The sequence below is a fragment of the Xenopus laevis genome, chromosome 7L, assembly GCF_017654675.1.
Source record: "Xenopus laevis strain J_2021 chromosome 7L, Xenopus_laevis_v10.1, whole genome shotgun sequence".
NCBI lineage: Eukaryota > Metazoa > Chordata > Amphibia > Anura > Pipidae > Xenopus > Xenopus laevis.
The window spans coordinates 88,701,722-88,728,197 of record NC_054383.1 but is presented as its reverse complement, the minus strand read 5'-3'; the positions used below and the strand labels follow the sequence as shown (position 1 = coordinate 88,728,197).

Genomic DNA, 26,476 nt, shown 5'->3' with positions numbered 1-26,476 from the left:
ATTGCATTTTTTTTTTATGATCAGTGAACTAAACATAATGGCATTGTGTTGGAATGGATGGACAGTAAGAGACCTAAATCCAAAATTATTTTAAATCACTATGACAATAAAATAATAGTTTGTGTACAGTCTATATAATTGGAGGTTTAAACTGACAGCCAGCCACAGTGTTTGCTATCTATTTTCTCATTATTATTTTAATAATTTTTCCAGGAGAACCTAGTGCTCCAAAACTGGTAGGGCATTTGAGTGAAGATGGAAACTCTATAAAAGTGGACATAATCAAGCAGGATGATGGTGGCTCTCCTATTAGACACTACTTGGTCAACTACAGAGCGGTAAGCTTCTTTCATTACTGTTAATATTACAATGAGACTTCATTTTATGTTCAAGAGTGGTTTTCTTTCTCTTCCTAGATATATTAATTAAAATAGGAATGGCTGCAGAATAGTTTTACCAAATATGTGCAGAATTATAATACTTATATGTAAATTATATTTAAATTTGAGTTATAATTGGTACTCAGTGATGTCATTTTTGTCACACAACTGAAACTTGTTTATTTTAACAAATAATGTACCCCCTGTTTCAAAATATAAGGATATTATCTTGGAGTTTCATGATCTAAAACTCCTCGGGATTTATAATATCCTTATAATACACAAAAGCTATGAATATCCTGTAAATTATATCCTTATAAACGGTGAGTTCTGATGTCATCAGTTATAAACGGTGAGTTCTGATGTCATTTCTGTCACATGACTCACTGAAATTTGTGTATTATAATAAATAAAGTACCCCCAGTTGTAAAATATGAGGATATTAGAAGTTACCTTCGGCCTCGTGTTTTTATATGGTCATGAAACTCCTCGGTAACTTATAATATCCTTATATTTTACAAGAGGGGGTACTTTATTCACTATATATTTTTCAACATGGGGTACAATATTCCCTATATAATCTGCTCATGCCAATGTCTGAGAGATAGAAGGGATTATTGACTAAAGTAGTGACAAAACCCACAAATATTTCTTTTACACACAATATAATATTTTTTCCCAGAATTTCATCTTAATTGTTCCCACCACAATGAGGTGCAGATTTGTGCTAGTTAGTAAACCATACCTGCTGATGGTTCCACATCTGCATTCACATTTACCATGACCTCTAGGCACAAGTGTTAGAGCACCATGGGTGTTAATTTGTGCCCCTTAGGGCTCTTAACAGCACACTTGCATTGGATGCAATGGACTGCACAGGTTGCTTTCCCTCTAGTGCAAGGTGCAGAGTCCATTTTTGTGAACAAGAAAGCGCTGTAAAGAAGGCGCTGAAGGAGGGTCTACCTAATAGACACCTGAGGTAAAAGGTAACTAATAAGCACCCAACAATCACACCTCACCTTAACGTGCAATGAGCTACAGTATTACTACCTACTATTAGGAATTGAGAAATGTAAGGTTAAAGGTGAAAGTGATTGTATGTATATAGTTAAAGTCCTAACTGGCTATTCTATCAAAACAGTTGGGTTTAACACTATTGTGGTTCAAGTTCTCCCACATACCAATTAGAAGCTGAATGGTGTTTTAATAAATTTAATAGATGTTTTAATGCAAATGAATAAAGGCTATATTTTAATTTTAGTGAGTGCACTTTACCCAATATGCATTGCCCTCTATGAATTAGTTACAAATTAAAGGGGGTATTTATAAAAGGTTGAGTTTGTGAGGTTTATTCTACCTTCAACTCGAGTCAGAACTCGATCAGCTCAAATTGATCCAGTTTTTGAGTGCAAACCACCGGAAAAAAAAATACAGAAAATCATGAAGGCTAAAAACATCTTAAAATGGTTCAAGGGACCTCTGCCATTGACTTCTACTTGACATTGATAGGTTTTAACTGGAGTATTTTCAAATTCAAGCTTTTTGCAGCTTCTGAGCATAATAAATCTCTACAAAAACTGGGGAAAAATATAACTCGACCTTTAATAAATAACCCCCTAAGTACACTCTATTCAAGTCTTGTGCCTAGATTCCTCTTATATGTATTGGTCTATGGTACAGACCACTGAACTCAAATAGCACTTACCAACATCCTTTATAATTTACAGGAAAGAGTGTATTAGTTGGTATAATCCTGTAGCAGTTATTTTAAAATGAAGTTTGCACAGTAGAATCTTATAATAGTTGTGACATTATTTAAAGGATATTAAAATACCATTAAATGCTATTCCCCTGTCATAATAATGCTTCCCATAGCCCATTTAACTTCACATTCTTGAGTTCTCTTATTATCTTATAGCACAAATAGATCTACGAATATTGCCATTACAGTCTTTGAAAGCTGCAAAAATTGCTAGTTAAACATGCATTTCATTATATCATTTAAATCTGGCTGAAGCCTTACATTTTCTTTTGTTTTTTTGTCCAGTTAAATGCTGTGGATTGGAAACCAGAAATGCGGGTACCTTCTAATAGTCACCATGTGACGCTCAAAACTCTGGAATGGAATGTAGATTATGAAGTTATAGTGGTTGCCGAAAATCAGCAAGGAAAATCCAAGCAAGCTCGTTTATCCTTCAGAACCACAGCCAAGCCCACAGCTACTACAGGTATCAGTCTTGTCATAACATTCCTGTCCCTCCTGCTTTAACCATTAATCCAGCAGCACTGCTTGTTTCCTAACATGCCTGAAATGCCCCTTTTACAAGCTGCCTGCTTACAGCCAATCACCATGACTGGTCATGCATGCACAGCTTGGACTTTGCCTGGGCCTAATGACCATATAGAGTGTGGTGCATTATACATATCAGTTTACAATTTACACTGTGTTAACCAACAGTATATGAAGGTTTCCTTGAGAACAATCTATGTGTTATGGGAAATGTAATAGCCAAGCAGCTGTGTCAAAACCAGCAGACAAACCTTGCTTTATAAGGTTTTTCACATCTTCAGTATGTAGTCTTTTAAAATGTCCTTTGGGATCATAAGGAAACAGAATAAAGGTATGGGACCTGTTATCCAGAATGCTCGGTACCTGGGGTTTTCCAGGTAATATATCTTTCCATAATTTGGATCTCCATAAGGAAAGGTATCAGAAAAGTCTATATAATTCACCAGTAACCCCTCAAATTAATGCTGTGAGCTATGAGCAAGCAGGGAGCAAAGCTATGAGCAAGCAGGGAGAGACTCACGCAGGAAGTGATTTCACAGCAAGCTAATATGGCTGCTTCTAGCCTAAACAAACAGAGACAGTGTCTAGAGCTGTTTACTCGGGTATAGAAAAGCATTCTAAAGAATGAAAATGGAGTTCTAACTTGCACTGTTGTGGCTAATCTATCGACAATAAACTAACTACATTGGTAGCTTTCCTTCTCCTTTAAGTCTACTAGAAAGCCATGTAAACATTAAATAAGCCAATAGGCTGGGTTTGCTTCCAATAAGGATTAATTATATCTTAGTTTGTACAAGCTACGGTTTTATTATCACAGATAAAAAAGGAAATCGGTTTTAAAAATTGGGATTAGAACACAATTGAGTCTATGGTAGATGGTCTTCCCGTAATTCAGAAACATTCTGGATAACGAATCCCATACCTGTATTAAATAAGAGTCCCCTGTTGGGTAGTGTTCTTTTATTTTATGCACTATTGAGTTGTAAATTATTTGTGAAGGTAAGTTAATACCACAATTCCCCCCAGCTCACTTAAGGTGATATTTCGGGAGAGTGTTGATTTGTTTCTATGGATCAGAGGTAAATGGGATGAGATTTGGGGGTAAAGACGTGATATGGATATGGCAGAATATCTGTAATATTGTTATGTGGTAATGGGGATCCTGAACAAATGATGGACCTCAAAGGTGGTTTGGACAAAAAAATTTTTTGTCTTAAGCTATGTATTCAATGTCTGTCTTGTGAGATTGTTGCAGCCACTGTGTTTTACATTCTTAGGAAAGAGCTTAGTGTGTTTGTGTGTGTGTAGGGATCACCCAAATGTGTTCCCTCCCTCTGCATCTACTATTTTTCTGGGACCATCATATTTGTGCCATATTATGCCTAATACCTTAGTGCCTAAGGGCACTCTCTCATGCTTATCCACTTGTGTCAGCCATTGATCCTTTAAATCTTCTGTGCTGCATAAACACATTTTGGGAGAGACTTATCTAAGAAAATCACGGCCATTAGACAATGATTTTTATTTGAAAAATTTTATTATTTGAAAATTTGTGAAAACTTAGCTGTTTTTACTGTGCTATAATATGCCAGGCTGCCAGAAATGTGATTATTGTGCAGATTACAGACCTAGGATTATGACCTCACACTGCAGTGTGGCTTAAGTACTTTAGCAGCCTGCAAAATAGTTTTTGCAGATAAAACTGAAGTATAAACAAATATTTTATAATTTTGGAAAAAGACTTAAGCTCATCTTACTTTTTTTTTTTGCCACACTAATTAGCAACATGCCAGTATGTCAGATACCTTGTAGAACGTGGTCCCATACTGTAGTCCATCAGCCAGTGGTCCCATAACGGTACTAATTGTAGTCCATAGTCTTCCTACTTTTATGTTTTCAATCTTTTATTATACTGTATGTCATGTAAGTTAGACATCATTGTGATAGATAATCATTGTAAGGGCCTTGATTTGCGTATTTTTCCTGCGTATTTTAAAGAGATACTGACATCATAAAATAAGCTTTTTTTATTATCATTATCATAACATTGTCTTTGAATGCTATTTATAATTTTGCCATAAAAGTATTTGCCTGATGCTTTTACATGATCTTTCTTACTACCCTGTTCTTTTATAAGGGTGCTGCCATATGTATGCAGCAGGAGTCCGTTAGCATTAGAAACTTTAACTGACATGATGAGAAGGAACAGTCAGGTTTAGGAACATAAAACAATAATTACTTACAAAAGCAGAACTATCAGCAAAAAACGATCAACATGACTTATTAGTAACTTTTAATGTAGATCAATATTAATAGAAAATTTTTAGTGTCAGTATCACTTTAAGTCCAGTTTTCCACTGGTTTGATATTAAATTCTTTTAGTCTTCCTTGACTAGTTAGCCAGCTGGATGTGACAATATATGTGTTACGGTTTAGTAACTGGAGTGAAATGACCACCCTATGAAGGAAAAATACACATATATATATATATATATATATATATATATATATATATATATATATATATATATATATATATATATATATATATATATATATATATATATATATACACATTCAAAGTCCTAACGCACACCATCCATGAGAGACTCCAATGATTAGTCACATACCTGGGTGCTACGCTGAAAATAGCTGCATTATCCAATTTCCACTGACAAAAGGTGCACACCAGGATTTTTCAGTTTAAAACTCCATATTTATTAAATAGATTTAAAACAGGAACCGGCCAACGTTTCGGTCTTTTTCTAAGACCTTTATCAAGATAAATCTATTTAATAAATATGGAGTTTTAAACTGAAAAATCCTGGTGTGCACCTTTTGTCAGTGGAAATTATATATATATATATATATATATATATATATACACACACACACATACAATATCTGTACCTGTTTAGTACTTTAAGTGCTTAGTCCTTGCTTAGGTATTTATGTTCAGAAATTCATCACCTTTATAAATATGGAAAACAGGAACAGAGGATTGACTTGGTTTTACAAATATTCTTACATAATATCTGTGTATTGAATTGTAGAATTCAGAATGGCAAGCAAAGTTAGTTACAATCTTAAACTTTATATGCTGTCATCAACACATACCCTTTTTTATGATAGCATTTAGCTTTTTATATATATATATATATATATTGAAATATATAAATAGAACATGCTGCTGTATTAGCTAAGACTTCGGATCTCTTGCTTACATTTCTTAGTAACTGATAGGAAAGACAGGATGGAGATATATAGATATACTCCCCCACTGCAATTACTGGGACAATACGTTTTACAAAAAAAAAAGGAAATATTTTTTTTCCAGACACCAGAACTTTCCATGATGTTGCACATTATGTAAGGCCCTTTGTATATTGATGACTGCATGTCTTTAATGTTTTCGTGCATTCTTTATGCCGTCAGCATTTTACAATTTAACATGTGGAAAGTAATATCAGTAGGTTAGTGAATTGCCCATTTTCATGCATGATTGTCAGTAAAGGAAAGAATAGTGGATGCTGCTCATCCATGAAAGACTAAAATATACAACGACTTATCTGAATATTATTATTAACATAGTGATATTTATGAATGAACCTCATGTAGGTCTGTTTTTTTAATTGGTTTTACAACACTCACTAACAGTAGATTTGCAAATGGAGCACAGCTGAATGATGCAGTGGCTCAATGGCTCCTCATGAACCAGGTGCCATTATTGTGTCCATGTTAGTGTTGTTACTAGACTCCCAAAATTGTTCACGAGGACTCCAAAGCCCTACAACAAGGGTAAATAATAATTTTTGCAAGCATATATTAAAACGGGACATAAGCCATGACCACTACACAGTCTCAGGTCCTCTAGCAGTCATTTGGTCATCTATCTCTTGTTTATCCTGTGTTTTTTATGGACACAGCCCCAGCTGCCTGTTCTGAAGATCAAAATGTCAACTGTGCCAAGAAATTTGTTTTTATTTGAACAAAAGTCCGATAAGATTTCAGACATCTATCATCTGCTGAGGTTGCATGGTAGCAACTTGTATTTCCTAATATCTTCCCAATGAAAGCACGCTTCATTCTGAAGTCAAAACGCACTACCTGGTCATTATTTGTGTTATCCAGTGTTATCTACATACAAAGAACAGTTAGCCTCCAGACAGATTAAAACATTACAATATAAATATATGGGCTTTTGAAATTCAATGACATAGACCAAGACATAGACCTAAATGTTCCAACAGGTGATGTATTTTGTCCTCCAGATTCTGATCATCAACATCTTTTACTCATTGTCTTTGCAGTGTGGCGCCAAGTGCCTGCATAATTTCTAACCCATAACCCTTGCTCTGCTGCTTACGGCCTTGCTTCTGAACATTCCCTTTCAGTTTGTTGTTTCTTTTATCCCCCTGTTACTAAACACTAAGCACTTGTATGACCACTGCTCTCTTTATTTGCCTACCTTGAGTTAAAGTTTTGCAACATGTTTTTTTCCTGTACTTGTGATCTATTTATTTTCTTATCTGTTTTTCTCTCCTCTCTCTGTGTTTTCTCTCCCTTCTTTCCTTCGATGCCTCTGCCTCCTTCCTCTTTCCCCAAACTCTCCCTTGTCTGTTACTTGTGTCAACCGTCTCTGGACATCCATTTCTACTTCATGCACCAAATTCTCTTGTCAACAACCACTTTCCTTGGAATCATTGCACCAACAGCCAATGTGGGAAGCTGTGCATCATTCAACGTTGTACCTTTGCTTGTGTGTCTAGTAATTGCCATTGTTCTTTGTTAGAATATGTTTTTGCTGCTGCAAGTGTCTCCATTTGAGTGAGGCATCATCCAAGCATTCTGTGTCCATGTGTCTAATTTTTTTTTATCTACATGTGGGTGGTTTGTAGATTAACTCTCATATAACATTTACATCTAGTCCTCCAGATGATTCAATGTAACTTTAATAAAATGTAAATGTTTAACAGAAATGCATATGTACAAGGTAATGCTGATACATTCCTTTAAAGGCGAAGGATAGTCATCTTGCACTTGGTCGTGCCAAATGTTAGGCACCCCCAAGTGATTGTATATACTTACCTGAAACCCCGGGCCTGTGCTCCTATCAGCAGAAAACTTCACCGACCCAGGGTTATTCCAGCGAGCACCACGCAGTGATCATCTTCCGGCTTCTACTTTCTTCAAATTTCCCAGGGCAGACGCATGTGCAGTTGAACGAAATAGCTGACTTTTTAGTTAAAGTTCGGCTTTTCGTTCTACTGCACATGCACGAAGAAAGAAGAAGACAGAAGAGAAACGCTCCATGCTGCTCACTGGTATAACCCCGGCCCGATGCAGTTTTCTGCTGATAGGAGCACCGGCCCGGGGTTTCAGGTAAGTATATACAATCACTTGGGGGACACCCCCAAGTACAAGATGACTTTCCTTTGCCTTTAAAATACAGAAATTATGTATTTTTCTGTAAAATCCTCTTCCTTTTCATTCTTCCAGCCCATCAATACCTTTGGGTATGGGACCCTAGCCCCCTTACAGTATCGAAATCTCAGCAGGCAGGTTAGGGGCAGGGCAGAGTGTTCCTGCACGTATGAATGTAAATTGTAGTGCAGAGTATCAGGGACAAATACCAGAACTGGAACTGTAATTACAGTGATACTTGTAAGGCCTCTATTTTAAGGTATTTCTGGTTTGTGGTACGGTAGCTTAAGGAAATGTTTGTGTGAAGAAAAATAAAAAAGAAACACTGCTGTATCATGTTTTAAGTGATACTGAGACAGATTCTTCCCTTTAATAGGAACAATTTTGATGTGTCAAACAGAAGTCAACTATGGTTTAGTATTTTTTTCTTTTTTAAATTCAGCAGTTTGTATAGTATTTTATTCAGAATCAGCTGGAGCCATACAGGCAGTGTAATTGTTTCACATAGCTGTATCTGGTGTAGCTAGCTCTGCTGAGTAAATAACATAAAGGCTTACTGCAATGGCCTGCAAAATCAAGAATCCAAGTGCTACATAATGCTTCCATAATCTTGCCTAGTCTTTGGTTAATGTTGCCCAGATGCCATTCAGTGTTCCTCCAGTAATAAAAGGGGTGGCTTAATGCTGGGCTTTGCTCCTCCCTTTTTCAACCCCAGATCTGCCTCCATCCACCGACCCACTCTCCATTGTGCTGGTTCCCTCGGGAACTTAAGCCCCCAGAAGGACTGCCCAGTTTGTCCTTAATCTGCCATCTGAGCAATAAGACAAAATTATCGTAAAAATCTATATACATATGAATACGCATCCATAGGGCAGGTTGTAAGTACTGGACTGGCTCGTGAACCCAGTCGGCCCCCCTAACTTTTGCACATTAGGGTGTAGGTGCGAGAATGCTTACATACCTTTCCCACCTACTCTGTATGAATAAAAAGTTGCCAAATGTAGGCAGCTCAGTTTTCATGGGGACAGGAGCTGGCCTTTGTACTCCATTTTGGAGCACCTCTGTTTTCATTTGCACACACCCTGTTAATAAATGGCCCTAATAAATGGCCACTATAATGTTTAGCATTTCTAGCCCAAGTATTCCTGCTATAGTTCTCCTTTTAATACTGCACAAGGGTTTTATCTTTCTTGAATTAGAGAACTGGCTATTTTCACAGCATGTGCAGTTTTAATTTAACATGAAATGTTCAATTTTTGGGATCAGAGCTATTTCGGGCCTTTGTACTTTACTGTAACCTCATCAGCAGAGATAACAGGCCATACAACTTCCCTAAATTAACAGAAATATAATGAGAAATGTAAGCTTACACTGGGTTTAGGTGCAAAGTAGAGGCCTCATTACAGTATAACAGCTCATATGCCACTTATTCCATGTAATTATCTGTCAATTCCTGCCCCTCAAAGAAATATGATATGGCTCATAATGTACATAGGCAAGTCATTGTGTTTCTACATTGCTCCACTTTTTCTGCAATTACTGTTATTTTAAACAGTTGTATGCATTTGATGCAGACAGAATGAAGAAAAATGTTTGGAATAGCTTTTCTACCTAATAAAATCTTAATGAGATTAAAATATGCGCATTTAATTTGCTGTGTTTCAGTAGATTGCACATTTTTCTGAGTCTACACAAGAGTATTTAACCCAGCGGAAGGTTTAAATCGCCAGGGCACATCCAGTAGCTGGTAAGGCTGGAAGTATCCAATCCAGCAAATGGTATTATCTGTAAGGCACAGCTGCAGTTGCTCAGTAAATAGATCAGTCACTAGTGGCAGACTTCCACTTTACAGCCTATTTGAAATTTACTGGCAGTGCAGCTATTGAGTTTAATAGGCATTTCAACACACAAGGCAATTTTTCTATTATTAGAATTTAGAATTAGCTTTGTAAATCAGTTTGTGTTTCTGATTTCAGCAGTGTCTTATGCCATGCTTATGTAGGGAACTCATTCATAACAAACTAATAGCAATCAAAGATTAAAGGAACAGTAACACAAAAAAATGAAAATGTTTTAAAGGAATGACAATATAATGTCCTGTTACCCTGCACTGTTAAACAGCTGCTGTATAGCCATGGGGCAGCCATTCAAGCATAGGCTACACAGTAGATAACAGATTCTGAATAATCAAAAGCAGTGGAATATTCTTGAATGGCCTAGTCAGTCACCTGATCTGAACCCAATTAAGCAGCATTTCACTTGTTGAAGACTTAACTTCGGACAGAAAGGCCCACAAACAAACAGCAACTGAAAGCCACTACAGTAAAGGCCTGGCAGAGCATTAAAAAAGGGGGAAACCCAGAATCTTGTGATGTCCATGAGTTCAAGACTTCAGGCAGTCATATTTTTTATTTACGCTTGGCTGCATGTTTTAAAAAATTCAAAGTAAAAACCCCCGTGTGTCCTCGCCCAAAAAGTAAGCAGAGAAGTAAGACAGAAATACCTTTAAGACAGTCGAAAAAGAGATTAGGGAAAGATAAAAGATTAATGATTAAAAACATTTAACAAAAATCCCTGAACCTGCTCAGATTAGAGAACAAAATATTGAAAAATCAGAGGCTAAAAGGTAAAACATAATAAATGTAGATTGGCATTAAGTTCAATTACCAGGTTTGCTTTTTTTTCTCCAGCATGCAACCCACAGATTATACAAAAGGTGCTGTGGTGCTAGTAATATAAGATTATTTTACTATGCTGGAGGATTCTTAAAATCCATCTTCCCCAGTTCAGCACAATAGTCTCACTAAGTTACATCAGTAAAAAAACTCTCTTTTGCAGTGTAAATTCATGCTAGTATTAGTTCAAAGGTTCATGCACTGATTATATTTGTAGAATGATATCACATCCCTTGCAGCACTCAACGAAAAGAGAATTCAGGGGGGAAAGTGCCTTCTAAAGCTAAAGCCTCCAGCAAAAGTTTGCCAAAAAGGTCTGGTTTATTAACCTTTTGAATTAGCTGGGTATTCCCGATATTTCCTTCACAAATGAATACAATGTTGCTACTCTGTGTACATTTTAAAAAAAAAAGTTCTTCACCATCACCACCACTAAAAATGGTTGACACGCCACTAAAATGCTTTAGTGAAGAGACTTTGACACTTTTAGAAGTATTAGAGCAGCAGCTTTGTAGTGTGCTACAGCTTGTCTCTAGTGAGATGAACCATTTGCAGATATTACCCATCTGCAATTTTTTTGAGCACTCATTTTAAACCTACTGTATGTGCACATTTTTAAACAACTGTGCGCTCAGGTCAGAATAAATGTGCAATTTTGTATTTTTACACACAATTATTTGTGTTCGTTTTGTATGAAGGCCTCAAAATTCATCTGTACGCGCACAAGTGCACAGCCTTTAAGTGGTGATTCTCACTGGAAAGCTGTAGTTAGCTATGGCCAATGTTAGAAGCTATGGAATTGGCAGCTACAGGTTATGGCAAATCTGATCACTTACACGTTAGTTACTAAATAATGCTCCTGCTCATTCATATGTTATGATTCCAGAGGACTATGGTAAGTTATGTATTTAGCACCCTAGCAGAGATTTAGTAAATGTGATTGTCATGATGCATTCCCATAAGAAATGACTCCTAGGAGACTAAAGTACACGTTAATATGATAAAACTGCACACACTTGTCAAGGGTTGTATTCTGACAAGGAACTGTTGCTATGTTAGCTTGGACTTCCCCACATTCCATAAACATGCAATGACAATGAAATCAGCCCTAATATGTTCAGATTGTAGGCTGTTCTGTTGATACAGGCTCTAGGACAGTCACTGCTAACCGTGTTGTAACATTAAAGAAACACTGATGTAATGAGATGTAATTTACAATATCTGAGAAACATGAGTTTATCACCGCAAATGTGCACTTATTCCAGACTATTGTGAGCAATATTTTTACTTGTAACATCTGTATAATGGAATTCCACTCCACAGTGAATCCCATTACCATGGAAACATGCTATTATCCGTACAGAAACAAACACGCCTTCATTTGACATTCCACATTGCCGTTTACCCTACCAGCCTTGCGGATAGTAACACACAGGAACCATATGTTTGCTTACATTATTTTAACTGCGCTAGAATGATCTGCGTAAAGTACTAATTGGCTGCTTTGGCCCATTTCACTGGGCCATTTAAAGTCAGTTCTTTTTATATTTCTACTAAAAAAAAACATTTCAATCTGCAAATAACCATGTGTGGAAAGAGTTGTTTCAAAAACAAAATTGAAGTGGTAGGAGAATTATTTTTTTCCATACTAATTCCAAGAACTATAAAGAGACCATACAGTACTAAAAACATCTATGAATGTGGTGGGAATGAAAGAAAGCCCCTTTATCCAGATAATAAGATGCATATTTGTAAACAGGAGTTTGTTATGAAATTATCATTAATGAATACAAATATTTTAACTAATTATAATACTTAAATGTTTAATCTTTAAAAAATTCCGGGGTTTGAAACACATTTCAGTTATACAAGGCTGTATTGGAACCTTTTAACACTGTGACACTGTAGCTACATATTTAAAGAGATGAGGCATTCTGTGTTCTAACCATGATCAGACTGGGGGACCGTGCTGCTGTCGCAGGGCCCCCCTCCAGGTCCTCTGCCGGGTTCAACGCAGAGCCGCACCCCCCGCTGCAATGCACATACACGTGTGCTTTGTATTTGCCACAACCTGCCCAATAAAGGGAGGTTGCTGCAAGAAGATTCGTCAGGGAGCGGGTCTGGGCCGGCTCATTCAAACCCTGGTTCCAACCATGCCCCTTTGATAAAGTGTGAAAAAATATACAGTCAGTATACAGACAGCCAAAATGAGCAAATTATTTTTGGCTTGTATAATATGGTGGTTTAGCCTGTGGCAAACTTTTTTTTTTTTTTTTTGCCTTCCACATCTGCCTCTTCTTTGCACTCTGGAGAGTCAGCTGCTTTCTTAAGTGCATAATTAATGTCGAATTGAAAAGATGGTTTGGTCAACCTGATTTGGAGAATTTCTTGCCAAAGCAACTTGGAGAACAGATATCTGGAGGGTACAAATTATTCCCCTGAACAAACAGTTGTGGCATAGTGGAAAGGATGTTTTCTTACAGTGTAGGGCAATGTATATGCTATTGCAACGCTAAAAACTCTGCAATGTAATATCACCTTCCTATTGACTCCATCACCACAAATATTTTCACAGACATTTGCACATAGTAAAACGCCCCACAGATTGAAGTGAGGTATTTGAATGTTTCGGCATCTCAAAAATGTGATAGTTAAGCACTGTATATCTAGAAAAACATTAAGTAAAATGATTAAATGGCAACTAGTAAATCATCAAATGACAACTACACATAAGTTAGATTTTTTGGTATATAATATTGTATGTATAATTTATAGAAGACCTGCCACATGGAACAAAACAAAGAACAGAGAATAAAATAGAAACAACTGTAGCATTGAAACGGTATATTATGCTCACTGGCTTCACCACTTAAGGCTGGGGCAATTGCCTGTAGACTTTGGAAGCATCACTCAGAAGATCAGGTTACATGAAACAAATGTATTAGAAATTAAAATGAATTAATAAATGATGCTCTACTAATCTGAATTACAAGTCCGATTATATAGGAAATAACCTACAAGGCGCTTTAGGGGGAACTCCTAAAAGATTGCATACATCTCCCCCGATGCATGTTACATTTTGGTGTTTCACTGTTCTACACACCTTAACAAATTGCTAATTATCCCTGAAACGTGAGGTTTTTATAGTTTTTGGTTAGATCCTTAACACCATACCATAACAAATGCATGCCGCATGGCGTATTAGTGATTCGTTCTGATGCATGGTTACACATCAGCTTTCCTTCTTTATTGAGGGTTGGCAAATTTAACATTTTAACTAGAAAAAATCCATAACATTCATTTTGAAGACCTGAATTAATAATATAATAACTCTGCAGCATCTGATAATAGTGATTTGTGGTCTGCATAGTGTAAAGTAATGCTCTAGCAAAGACATGTTAAAGTGGTGTTTGGTTGCCACACTGGCCCTCTTACATTTACCTGTGGTCCCCAGACACTTTTCATGCTTTCAATGAAATGCAACCCCAACCATTTAGGGCTCTTATAGACGAGCATTTTTAGCCGCGCTCCCCTGCGTTCTGGTTTCATGCGTTTAGCCGCAGCGGAGCGCAGGAGTAGATGCACTGAATTCTTTTCAATGGTGCTGTACTCACAGAGAAGCACGTAAGTGCCGAACGCAGGTTGGGACGCAGCACGTTCTGTTCTGTGCACTTCATTTTGGAGAGACCTGCAGCAATTCAGAAAAGAGCAGGGCCACTTTGCACTCTGTTGTCTTTGTAAATGACCCCTAATAAGTCTTTTGAATAATCTGTCTGTTTTGTGTTTTTGCCTTTTGTCACTGCTTGGAACTAACCATATCCCCATTTACTTTTAAAGCCACCACAAGTGCCAGCACTGGTTTGGGAACAGGAGCTATCGTTGGCATACTTATTGTTACTTTTGTTCTTCTACTGGTGGTTGTGGATGTGACCTGCTTCTTCCTGAACAAGTGTGGCCTGCTTATGTGCATTGCTGTTAACTTCTGTGGGAAAGCCGGACCTGGTGCCAAAGGCAAAGACATCGAGGAGGGGAAGGCAGCATTTTCGTAAGCAATTGCTTTTTTAACAACCCTCTTGCAAGCAGTGTTATGGCAGGTTTACTCATCATAGTCCCTGGGAAATTTTACAAACCTATGGACAAGAACTTATAAAGCCTATTTATATTAAGGCTCCTAAGAAGTAATGTTTTAGGAATGACCAACATTTATTTATAGGCAGAACATTCTGTCTTCTGTATTAATCAATTTGTCAATTAAACCATAAACATGGTAGTGCAATAATCACTAAGGATACACCAAATCCATACTAAATCATCCAAACATTATATACTGTAGCTCAACTACCAGTTCAGCTCTCCAGCCGAGCTCTCCAGTTAGGTAATTCATCAGATATGGTGCTGCTAGGGTCTTATTTACTCTAGTGACCAGGCGGTGGTTTGAACAAGGGATTGGAATATGAATAGGTGAGGTCTGTATAGAAAGATAAGTACTAAAAAGAATAACAATAAAATTGTAGCCTCACAAATCAATAGTTTTTTGGCTGCTGGGGTCACTGACCCCCACTTGAAAGCTGGAAAAAGGCAGAAGAGGAAGTCAAATAACTCAAAAACTATAAAAAAAATTAATAATGAAAAACAATTGCAAAGTTGCTAGGAATACTAAAGGTTAACTAAAATGTGAACCACCTTTACATGCATATTTGAAACTATAAAACTTCTAAGGCAGTGCTGTATTCATGTGGTCTCTGGGATTCATTTTTGAGCACAGAGACCTGTCGCAGTTTTCCTACATGCAGGTTCAGGATGTATAGAGCAAAAACTGAAAATATATATATATATATATATATATATATATATATATATATACCAATACACAATGATGCCGGCACTCTCGAAAACAAAAATTAGTGTGCCTGGGTGCAGAGTCAGTAAATTGTCCAAAATATCCAAAGATGAGCCGCACTCACGGGACTTAAAAATAATAAGTAATTGTTTATTGCAGATTGATGGCTGAAGTTTCGGCCTACCCTACTTACTTATTACCCTATCCTCACTTTGAGAAAGGCCATAGAGTAGGCTAAAATGTTAGCCATCAATCTGCAATAAACAATTACTTATTATTTTTTAAGTCCTGTGAGTGCGGCTCATCTTTGTATGTTTTAATATATATATATATATATATATATATATATATATATATATATATATATATATATATATATATATATATATATATATATATATATATATATATTTAAGCTGTGACTTTTCTGAAAAATATCTTTGAATATATGTAGCAAACGTCAAACATTCTTGAAATACATGCATATCTTTTTTCTACAGAAAAGACGAGTCTAAAGAGCCCATTGTAGAGGTGCGAACAGAAGAAGAGAGAACCCCAAACCATGACGGAAGCAATCAGATTGAGCCCAACGAGACCACTCCATTAACAGAACCTGAGTAGGTTTCACTCTTCTTTGTATCAGGACCGTCTTACACAAGTCATTTTAACAATGAACGTGAGACATGTTATCCTAAAAGAAGGATGGATTTTATTTTAATAGAATTGGTGTTATGAAAATATTTAACTAAACATTGGAATCTATGTCTGTTCGCTGGTATCGCCTCCTTTCCGAGTGGCAGTTATTACTGCATTAACTTATAAATTACACTTAGGAGCAGATGCATCAAGGGTCGAATATCGAGGGTTAATTAACCCTCGATATTCGACTGGGAATGAAAATCCTTAGACTTCGAATATCGAAGTCGAAGGATTTTGCGCAAAAACTGTGATCGAACGATTAAATCCTTTGAATCAAACGATTCGAAGGATTTTAATCCAACGATCGAAGGATTATCCTTCGACCAAAAAAACTTAGCCAAGCCTATGGGGACCTTCCCCATAGGCTAACATTGGGTTCGGTAGCTTTTAGGTGGCGAACTAGGGGGTCGAAGTTTTTCCTTAAAGAGACAGTACTTCGACTATCGAATGTTCGAATAGTCGAACGATTTTTAGTTCGAATCATTCGATTCAAAGTCGTAGTCGAAGGTCGAAGTAGCCCATTCAATGGTCGAAGTAGCCCAAAAAACACTTCGAAATTCAAAGTTTTTTAACTACGAATCCTTCACTCGAAGTTAATGAATTGGCCCCTTAGTGTATAGGTATAGGACACTACCTAATATCAGGGCAAAAAATACAATGGTTGTATTTATATCATTTCTATGAATCAGGCAGCGTGATTGTAACTGATGAGAATAATCCCCATTCTTCACTCTGCAGAAGTGTTACATCATACAGAAAGCAAGCAAGTTGTGTATCATTTGCCATTCACAGTTCTTGCAACCCCACATTATGTCACTGCCTCATTAATAATCCATTTGCTGCAATATATCCCATTACTTTATACTTAGTCACCCTTTTAGGCTTTGTTTTGGTTTTTTTCTTAAGTGAGAACAATCAAAAACTGGGAAAAAATCAGTCATCCTGTTTTAGTTCTAAGCAAAAAAGCTTGCTTGGTGTGTTTAAAGTACTTCAGTTATTAGATAGCACAGGGGGAGTTTATTATATAAAACCCCCTTCCACAGGCCTGCAACCTGCCCTGTGGATTACCCCCCCCCTTCCATAACTTGTGTGTCATTTACACATACACATTAGGGAGCATTAGGAGATGGAGCCCATAAAACAGGTAGTAAGGACAGTGCTGTTCCCCCTACTGATGCTGCTGCTATCTGCATAGAGTGCCAGGTGATTTTGTAGAAAGCATCAGACCTGGAGGTTCAAGTGCTGGAGGTTCCCCTAATATACTTCTGTTACCTTGATAAAAAAAAAAAACAAGAGAAACAAGAAAAAGAGACAAACAGGAACAACTAATCAACATTAGCCATTTCTTCACTCTTCTGTAGTTGTCCTGCATTTTCACCGCACTTAATTTAAAAGGTCCTTTACAACACTTTACTACAGCCCAGTCCTTTCTCCAAGATCCTTAACCAGACAGAGCACTAACTTTGGAGGAACAGATGTTGCAGCTCCCTTTTAGTTATGGTTCTGTTAGATAAAGGATGTGGTGATGCCAGCATTGTGGCCAAATAGGGTGAACTTGCAGTAAGAATAGCTGCAGAAAAACCCACAGAGTTTTCAATGATCCTTTTGTGTGGGGTTTTTTTTAAACACGTCAAATCACCACTCTCCAAAGGCTTACTACACCAGCTCTCCAGTCTGAATTACATTTTATTGAGAGGGCCTTTCCAGGCTGTATTCATTTGTCAATTTCCCCGAGGGATCCTACAGGCTTTAGTCTTTGGTGGCAGTAGACATTAGGGGTAAGCACTTCCCTTTTTTTCTAGAGCACAGCAGTGGCTGAGAGTGTCGAGTGATAGTGTTTAAACCTGTTGCCTACTTGACTAACTGGAATTAGTTTGGATTTGTCAAATCTAAATACAGTAGAACCCCCATTTTAAGTTTTTCAAGGGGACCAGAAACAGTGGGTAAAATCTGGGGAAAAAAATGTAAAACCAGGAAAATGTATTACTTGTTACATACTGGTGGGACGTGTACATGTCATGTAAAATAAGGCAAAATCTAAAATCAGAGGCTGTAAAATTGAGGTTAAACTGTATTTCAAAAAGTTATGGTACTTGACTGAATCCTGCATTTGGTGCATCCTACAGTAGTTGAAGTCACAAGGAATGCAATGTTACTGCTAAACTGGTAGAGGGGGTTTATAGTTCTTATATAGGTAAAGTAACCCGCTAAAATAGCATTATCAACACTGCTAATATTAAGAAAAAATGCAAATGACATTGATATAGAGAGAACAGGACTGGGGGCATGGATATTGAAGACTGTAGAAGCACAGTTCGTTACAAGTGAATAGCTCTCATCTAATCTTCCTTTGTAGAGCTGTTGATTTTACCTGTTATATATCTGTAGAATTTATTGTGGTACTAACAAAAAAATAACATGCTTTCCTTTCATGCTTGCAATTTACAGTATAATAATAACATATGTTTATGTGTCTCAACGAGTAATCAGCTTTCTAGTACCTAGTACCCTTTGATGTATAACAATGTTCATTCCTGTTAGAAGCATGTCTACTTTGTACTTCCTTGCCTTTCTGTTTTCTTCATTGTCTGTTCTTTCTCTCTCTGCTCCTGTGCATCTCGCAGGCACCCAGCTGATACTACAGCTACTGTTGAGGACATGCTACCTTCTGTCACCACCGTCACAACTAACTCTGATACTATTACAGAAACCTTTGCTACTGCGCAAAATAGCCCCACCAGTGAGACCACCACTTTAACTTCTAGCACTGCCCCTCCACCATCTACTGCTCCTGATTCTAACACAGTGCAGTCTGTACAGGCTACTCCTTCCAAAGCAGAGGTACCTACTGCCTCTTCACCTCCACCAACTTCTTCCCCAAAAGTCGCCCCTCTTGTGGATCTTAGTGACACACCTACTAACAATCCATCTAAAGCTGTAGCTAACCAAGCTGGGGCACTGAATCCCAGTGTTCCTGCTAGTGCAGCTGAGCCTCCCAAAGCCATCATCAAACCTGTCACCACAGTTCCAGCAAATACCACTAGCCCCCCACCTACTCCTGAGCCAAAGCAGGTAAAGCAGGAACAATCAGGTACCAAAAGCCCAGAAAAAGAATCAGCACAGCCCAGTACTGTGAAAAGTCCAACAGAGCCAACCAAGGATGAGTCAGCTTCCCTCAGCAACACAAAACCCCTCCAGGGTGAGGACTTTCAAATTGATGGGGGGACCTTCAAGACTCCAGAAATTGACCTTGCAAAGGATGTTTTTGCAGCTCTTGGAACTGCTACTCCTGCCGCTGTGGCTAGTGGGAAAGCTTCTGAGCTGGTTTCTTCCACTGCAGACACCACTGTACCGCCTGATTCCGCAAAGACCGAGTATGGCCTGTCTTAATCTTTTCTTGGTTGTATTATTATGTTGTCATGACTTGGTGTGTCTTCTAATTTGTGGTTGTCTTTTATTTTTGTTTATTGTTTGTCTACTAACCAAAAATCAGTTTTTTAAGTACATATGCCTTATTCATTTGATTTATGCTTCATCCTTCTATCCCTGGATTATTCTGGTATTCCCAGTAACTGCTCATCTGTTATTGCTGCATGTCCATTTGCTGCACAGTACATCTAGAAATAATTCATTCCACATTGTATCTTTTTCATATTCAAAAAGTGTGGTGGCAGGGCTAGAATAACCATGATTTGCCCAGTCAGACTTTACTGTACTACAGAAAGTTCAGGCCGAATCTGTGCCAAAAAATTCACGAAACTCATTGAAGTCAATGGGCGTCCAAAATTTTTTTATTTAGTGCGGTGGACACAGCAGCCCAAGTTTAGTGCATTTCCACTATTATCAGCCTAGAGTGCATCAGAATTACTTTAATTTACAAATAGGTTAGAACACATGAAATATATTATGCTAATATTTAGAAAAGATGTTCGTAATCACTATTATCAAAAGTAGTGTATGTATAAAAAATTGTGAAGTGTGGTGTATATTATATTTCAACTACTTATACTGTTCTATTTTATTTATCTTTGTGTGTTTTAAGTAACATTTCAAGTAACAGAAATTACATTTTAAGTGTAAACAATCATAAAAACCACAAATTAATATATTTAGAAAGTTTTTCTTCTATAAGAAGTTCATTATTGTATACCATTTGTGAAAACAATCAAGGTTCTCCTCCATATTCCCTCCCCGCAATATGTCTCTGGGCCGAGTTCTCAGGTGTTTTTCATCGGAACGGCGCTCGGCGACAAGTCGGATGGAGTTGCACTCGTCAAGATATAATTGGATGAACGAAAAGTTGCAGGTAAAAACTACACGGTCAGACTGTTTGATGAAGATGCTGCTTTCTGCGTTCACATCCGACAATAGTGTCACATCGGATGTAATGTAGTTTTTACCTGCGACTTTTCATTCAGTCTAATTATATCTTGACGCCTGCAGATCCAATGAAAAACGCCCATGGAGCTCAGCCTTCTCTTCATGCAACTTTGGCTCAGAGTCAGTTATTTGGAAACCCAGCTGTAATATATCCTCTAGACAAAGGAAGCACTCACACTACCAGTGATAAATTAGAGTGAAAGGTTTTCTCAGAAGGATACTAAAGTGTATTTTGATTATTTTGAAATAATTAGAATCTGTAATCAATTATATTTAGAACCATTCTTATTTCCATAAAAGAAAACTTATATCAGGTTTTGTTTTCACAGTAGTTCTCCCTTAACATTCTTGTTGCTAAAACGTCCAGGCTAAGGTTAAAGGGGTGGTTCACAACTAGTTGTTTTAGACCACCAGAAATAATGACTTTTTCCAATGACTTTCTATTTTGACCGCTTTTAAAATATTGAAGTGTAATTTTTCACCTTTGAAGCAGCTCTGGGAGGGGGGGTCGCCGACCCTGTAAACTGTTCTAAATGGATACATTTAGTTGATACATTTCTTATCTTTGTCCCTGCTGAGCAGATCCACTGGGTTTCATTACAGGCAGCTGTTAGAATTGATACAATAGTTGCTAATACTCCAGAAATGCTGCTTAGAAATGGATCAACTAAATGTTGCAAAATTGTAACAGTTTAGAGTCTGCACCTGAATTACTGATCTGCCCGACTCAAACACCAGAGACAGGAACGTTCAGCTTTAAACTTAGATTTTGGAAAAACAGTAAAAAATAAATAATGGAAAGTAATTGGAAAAAGTCTTTATTTCTAGGGAACAATCTAAAAACAACTGAATTGAAAAAGTGTTTGGAACGTGAACAACCCCTTTAAGTTTTTTTCCCATAGTGTGATATAACCCTTATGTCGCTGGCAAAGGGTTAAATAGTAGTTGTTTTTTCCCTCTAAATAGCCTAGAATAGACGAGCGTTTGAAGCTGCGCTCCCCTGCGTTCCGTTTTTATGCGTTCAGCCGCAGGGGAGCACAGGAGTAGACGCATTCAGTTTTTTTCAATGGGGCTGTACTCACACAGGCGCATGTAGGCGCCCGAACACAGGTTGAGACACAACATGCTGCATTTTTCCCGCGTTCGATGCCTACATGCGCCTGTGTGAGTACAGCCCCATTGACAAAAACTGAATGTGTCTATTCCTGTGCTCCCCTGCGGCTGAACGCATAAAAACTGAGTCATTTAGAAAGAATTCAACCCAAGAATGACATGACTTTTAGCAAGTTCATGTCAGTATATGGTGTATTGTTTTTATATTGGCAATACTAATAGCATTAGATTCCAAACTAGAACTAGCGTCCAAAAAGTATTTTTAAAGAGAATGTAAAACTGGCCCCCTAGCTCTAAAAAGTAGACATCCCAAACTCCATTGCAGATCCAATCAAATTCTCCTATAAGAATTTCTCTGCAAGTTTGTTTCTGGCAGATATAGTGCAGCCAACATGGGACAGTCCAATGTGAATGAGCTAAACAGAATTTTTATTAGATGATTCTTCTGTATCAAATACTGACTGTAGAGGACATGCAGAAGGATTTAAGGATCTGTCTGTATGGCTGATCTATATATTCACTTAATAACATGCTTGAGAATACTGGGAGATATAGCCTAGTGGAGCAATTCTAATGTGGTTTATGTCCCCTTTAATATGCAATAATCTGCACTGTAAAAAAAAATGTTGGTATTGATAATTATGCACTGATATGTATCTGAGCTACACTAACTCACACAGGGAATAGCTGGCCATTCCTATGTCACAGGCTTTCCATATCTGGAACATACCGTATGATACAAGTCAGGTTTATTATAAAAACTGAGATAGATTTATTTTTCATTAAAAAAAGTAAAAATGGGATTTTATTTTCTTTTGCCTTTACATCCCCTTTAAAGATCTTGAGTGAAAGAGGTAAAAAGTGGCACTGCAATGAATACTTAATAAATCATTGTTTTCAAAGTTTGCATCAGCATTTAAGCTGGTACCACACAGGGGCTGAAATATGCAGGCCGAAAACCAGCCCCAATGTGGGCAGGAGCCTCCTTCTGTTTGCATAAAGGAAGGTTGTGTTTGCGCCGGCGCCACAGTCATTTTATTTCCAACCGAAAATGCGAAGTCTTGAGTCAGCTAAGTGTCTTGAGCCAGCATAACAGTCCTTTATGCAAACAGAAGAGGAGGCTACTGCCCACATAGGGGCTGGTTTTCAGCCTGTGCACAGTATTTCAGCAGACTGATTTCAGCTTCCATGTGACACTAGCCTAACTTTTGGCGAAATTGCAGACCCTTAAATAAATCTATAGCATATCTCGTTAGAGGTTGACTGTATAAATATTAGAATGCATGTATGCAAAATAAGCCATTACTCATCGGTTGATTTGCAAGTGAGCCACTGGCCCCAACAACTAGGATTTTTGTTTTAATGTAAATTGCCCGTTTCATCTATGCAGGTACATCATTGCACAAGACCATAGCATTTAATAAAGCCATGGTTTTTTTTTTTCTTCATTCCATATTTGTTCTTATCTTCTTTATCGCTTGTTTGTTTACAGGAAGACCCAAGTAGAAGAAAACTCTAAGCCAGAGGAAACAGATGTCAAGAGCACCCCAGCAGAAGTCAAAACAGTCCCCAACGAAGCCACTCAAACAAATGTGAATGAGAGCAAAGCATGATTTGTCCTTAGAGTTAGGGGGTGGGTGTTATTGGGGAATGGTCAGTGCATACTAAAAAAATATGTCTGAAGAGCCTCATGCTAGCCATTTACAGAATGAGGTACACACACTTCATCATTCCTCTCAATCTTGGCCTTTGTTGTTATTATTTTATTTTTTTATGAAAACCATTTTGTTTTTGTGAGATTGTAGAAAGGGTTCATCTATTGTGCTAATGCATTAAATAAAACAAAAGGGGGAAGTTAGATCAATAAAGCCCCATGCAGCGCTATCAGAAGGGCAACTATGCACCACTGCATTCTTTAGCGAATATTTACCATCATGAAGCCAGGTCGAAAACATTACATTGAACCGGTGTTACAACATATTCATATGCTACATACGCAGAGGAAGTGTTTGTATTTAAAACATCTTCTTCAAGTGCATCCACTTAGTAGGTAAATAAAAATTACGAGAAAGACAAAAAAGTTATTCGTTGTTGTATTTGTCTTGAAAGTTTGGGTGATGGTGGGTTATACGACTAGCCTGCAGTTCCTTGTCTCCAGATGCATTTCTCTTCTTTAAATGTAACTGTTAAAGAGCAGATGCTCCATGTCTAGTAAAGAGATTGAAGTAAACCTTTTAAAGAACGATACATTTATGGGCTTTACCATTTGAAATGACTTGTCCCCAATTATTTGATTTTTACTGTGGTATGGAGCACTGATGTGTAAGGAAGGAAGAAATCCTCCACACAAAATGCATGTATGCACTAAGATTTTAAAAACTGGGGCTTTCTAAGCATTGTATTGCACAGAATTGATGTTAAACCTTTAACATAAATGCGTGGAAGACAGATAAAAGACTAATTATGCTTTTAAATAACAACACAGAGGCAGATTTCAGTGCAGAACTAGAAGCAGCCACTTTGAATTCTGTTCACATTCTTGTGTTTGTATGGGTACCTGAATCATTCCAGTTCACAATATTATGATTTACAATTGCACTATTCATTCATCTCAGAACTTGTGGAACTCCCTTGCGAGTCATTTGTGTGTCCTACCATATGCTCCACCTCCTCCGAATGTTTTTCTCTTTCTTTTTTTATGCAGTAATATAAACTCAGAATTCATAGATTATGAGAACATTCACACATCATCACTGTATAATTAGCTCTATATATTTTTTTGTTAAAAAGTGTAAAGGAAAAAAAGGCTGATACCTGCCAGCAGTACCATTCATATTAAATGTAGGAAGCCCAGGCAGTTTTTCTCTGCTGGGGAAATATGGCAGTAGAGAAAACCATTGGTGTACCATGTGCCTAAGGATATTAACCTACCATGAGAAAAAGCATTTCCTATTTTGAATGATATTCATGGCCACAAGACTGGGATTATAAATGAAGAATACATAGTTATGTAGCAGGAGTGGGGTTGTTTATCAGCTAGAATTGATGTCAGAGAAGATTCAAACTCTAGATTCATTATCGTGGAGTGTTTGTCAAAACTGGTGTAGAGTAACTAAAAACATCTCAATTTCTGTAAATCCAGTACAACGTCAACTTTATTCACCTCGGAGTAAAAGACCATATTTGCCAAATTCTCAAGAACCTTTGCAAATGATACCTTGTGTGTTTCGTAGAAACTGGCATAACAGTTTATATTTCATAGAACCACATTTAACCGGCGCTCTTTAGGAAAGATACTCAGCATTAGGTTAGTGTAGTAATTGTGTTTGTACTCGACGCCTTCACATGTAAGAACCAATCGCACTTTGTTTTCCTACCTCCAGTTTATAATATCCACAGTAAAAACGTAGTTATTTTTTAATTTTGATCACATGTAACAAGTACCCTTCTGTACCCTGTAACCTTTTTAGGCACCAGAAACAAGTGTCACAGTTAAGGCAATATGGCATCCGTTCCTTTTCTGGCATGTCAGTTCATTACAGGCAATTCTCCCTCCTGTTATACACTACCACTTGTTTGGCTCTAACACCATTTATTAACACATACTGCAACTACATACACAGTAACTGTGCCAGGCAAACATGTCCTACCCACAACCAGCAAGAAAATAACCAATGGGTCTGTGCATTTTACATTTTAGATTGCCAAATGACATTGAATATTGCAGCTATTTCTTTGATTTAGTATTATTGACATGTACATTTTATTACTTTTTTTATTATTCCGTTTTTTTGGTAATTTTTTCCCCCTTTTTGTAATTTTGTTTGCTTATTTTTGTCTTGTTTTTCAGGAGGGCTTGTGTAACTTTTTTGTCTTATAATTACTAGACATGGTATATATATATGTAAAAATGTACTTTATTATTGGCATGCATGATTTGCTGTGAGATGTTTTGAGGGAAAAGTGGAAGGTGACACTTGTTTGATCCTGATTAAGTTCCTATGATACTGTCAGATTACAGACGTGTAGCTTAATACAGTTGAACACCCTCTGCATTTAACCTGGATTCAGGTATCTAATCAGGGAATCATCCATTTGAGACTGAAATAAATCCCCCAACATTTATCGGCTGTTTCTGGTCTTCTATCTTATTTATTGTACATTTTGATGGACAATGGTCTGCTATTCAGCACATTTTTGGGTTGCTCCATGCTAAATAATTTGCACCTCTTTAATGAAGTTGATATTATGTTCCATTTGTTACTTTCTTCGCTTGGGCTTCATGTAGAAGTGAGTTTATTTTTTTTGCTTTGTTATTTGATTAGGTACAGAAGTGGTTTCCAATATCCCTCCATCTTGCAAGGCTCTAGCAAGCTTTGAAACGTCTTCATAAATTCATAAAGCAAGCTTTGAAACTTCTGTGTAAAAATATCTGCCTCCTGAAATGAAATATACACATTTTTTTGTAAATGAAGTTAACCGACTAATAATTTCTCCTTATACATAAACATACGTATAAGATCATAGCTTATTGTCTGCAGAGGTATACTGTATATGAGTGGGAGCAGCTATATTTCTTTCTTTGGTGGTGGTAGATCAGATGTAAATGGTTACAAGGAGTAGTGTACTTGCAGTATAATGTGGCTTTCTTCAGCAAGTTCTGTACCCACTTTGT

General features: G+C 37.3%; 1 protein-coding gene across 14 annotated transcripts in view; it reads left to right on the top strand.

Moving 5' to 3' along the window:
- The window catches only part of ncam1.L (neural cell adhesion molecule 1 L homeolog), a 147,427-nt gene extending 121,152 nt beyond the window's left edge, over nucleotides 1–26,275 (top strand). For 6 of the 14 annotated variants that reach the window (XM_018224336.2, XM_041568392.1, XM_041568393.1 and 3 more), the window contains 6 exons: nucleotides 214–338; nucleotides 2,428–2,608; nucleotides 14,607–14,814; nucleotides 16,110–16,226; nucleotides 18,933–19,682; nucleotides 23,294–26,275. In XM_018224336.2, the coding sequence (XP_018079825.1) occupies nucleotides 214–338; nucleotides 2,428–2,608; nucleotides 14,607–14,814; nucleotides 16,110–16,226; nucleotides 18,933–19,682; nucleotides 23,294–23,414 (1,502 nt within the window). In that variant the 3' untranslated portion in view covers nucleotides 23,415–26,275. 14 annotated transcript variants of the gene reach the window in all.
- The last annotated feature ends 201 nt before the right edge of the window (nucleotides 26,276–26,476 follow it).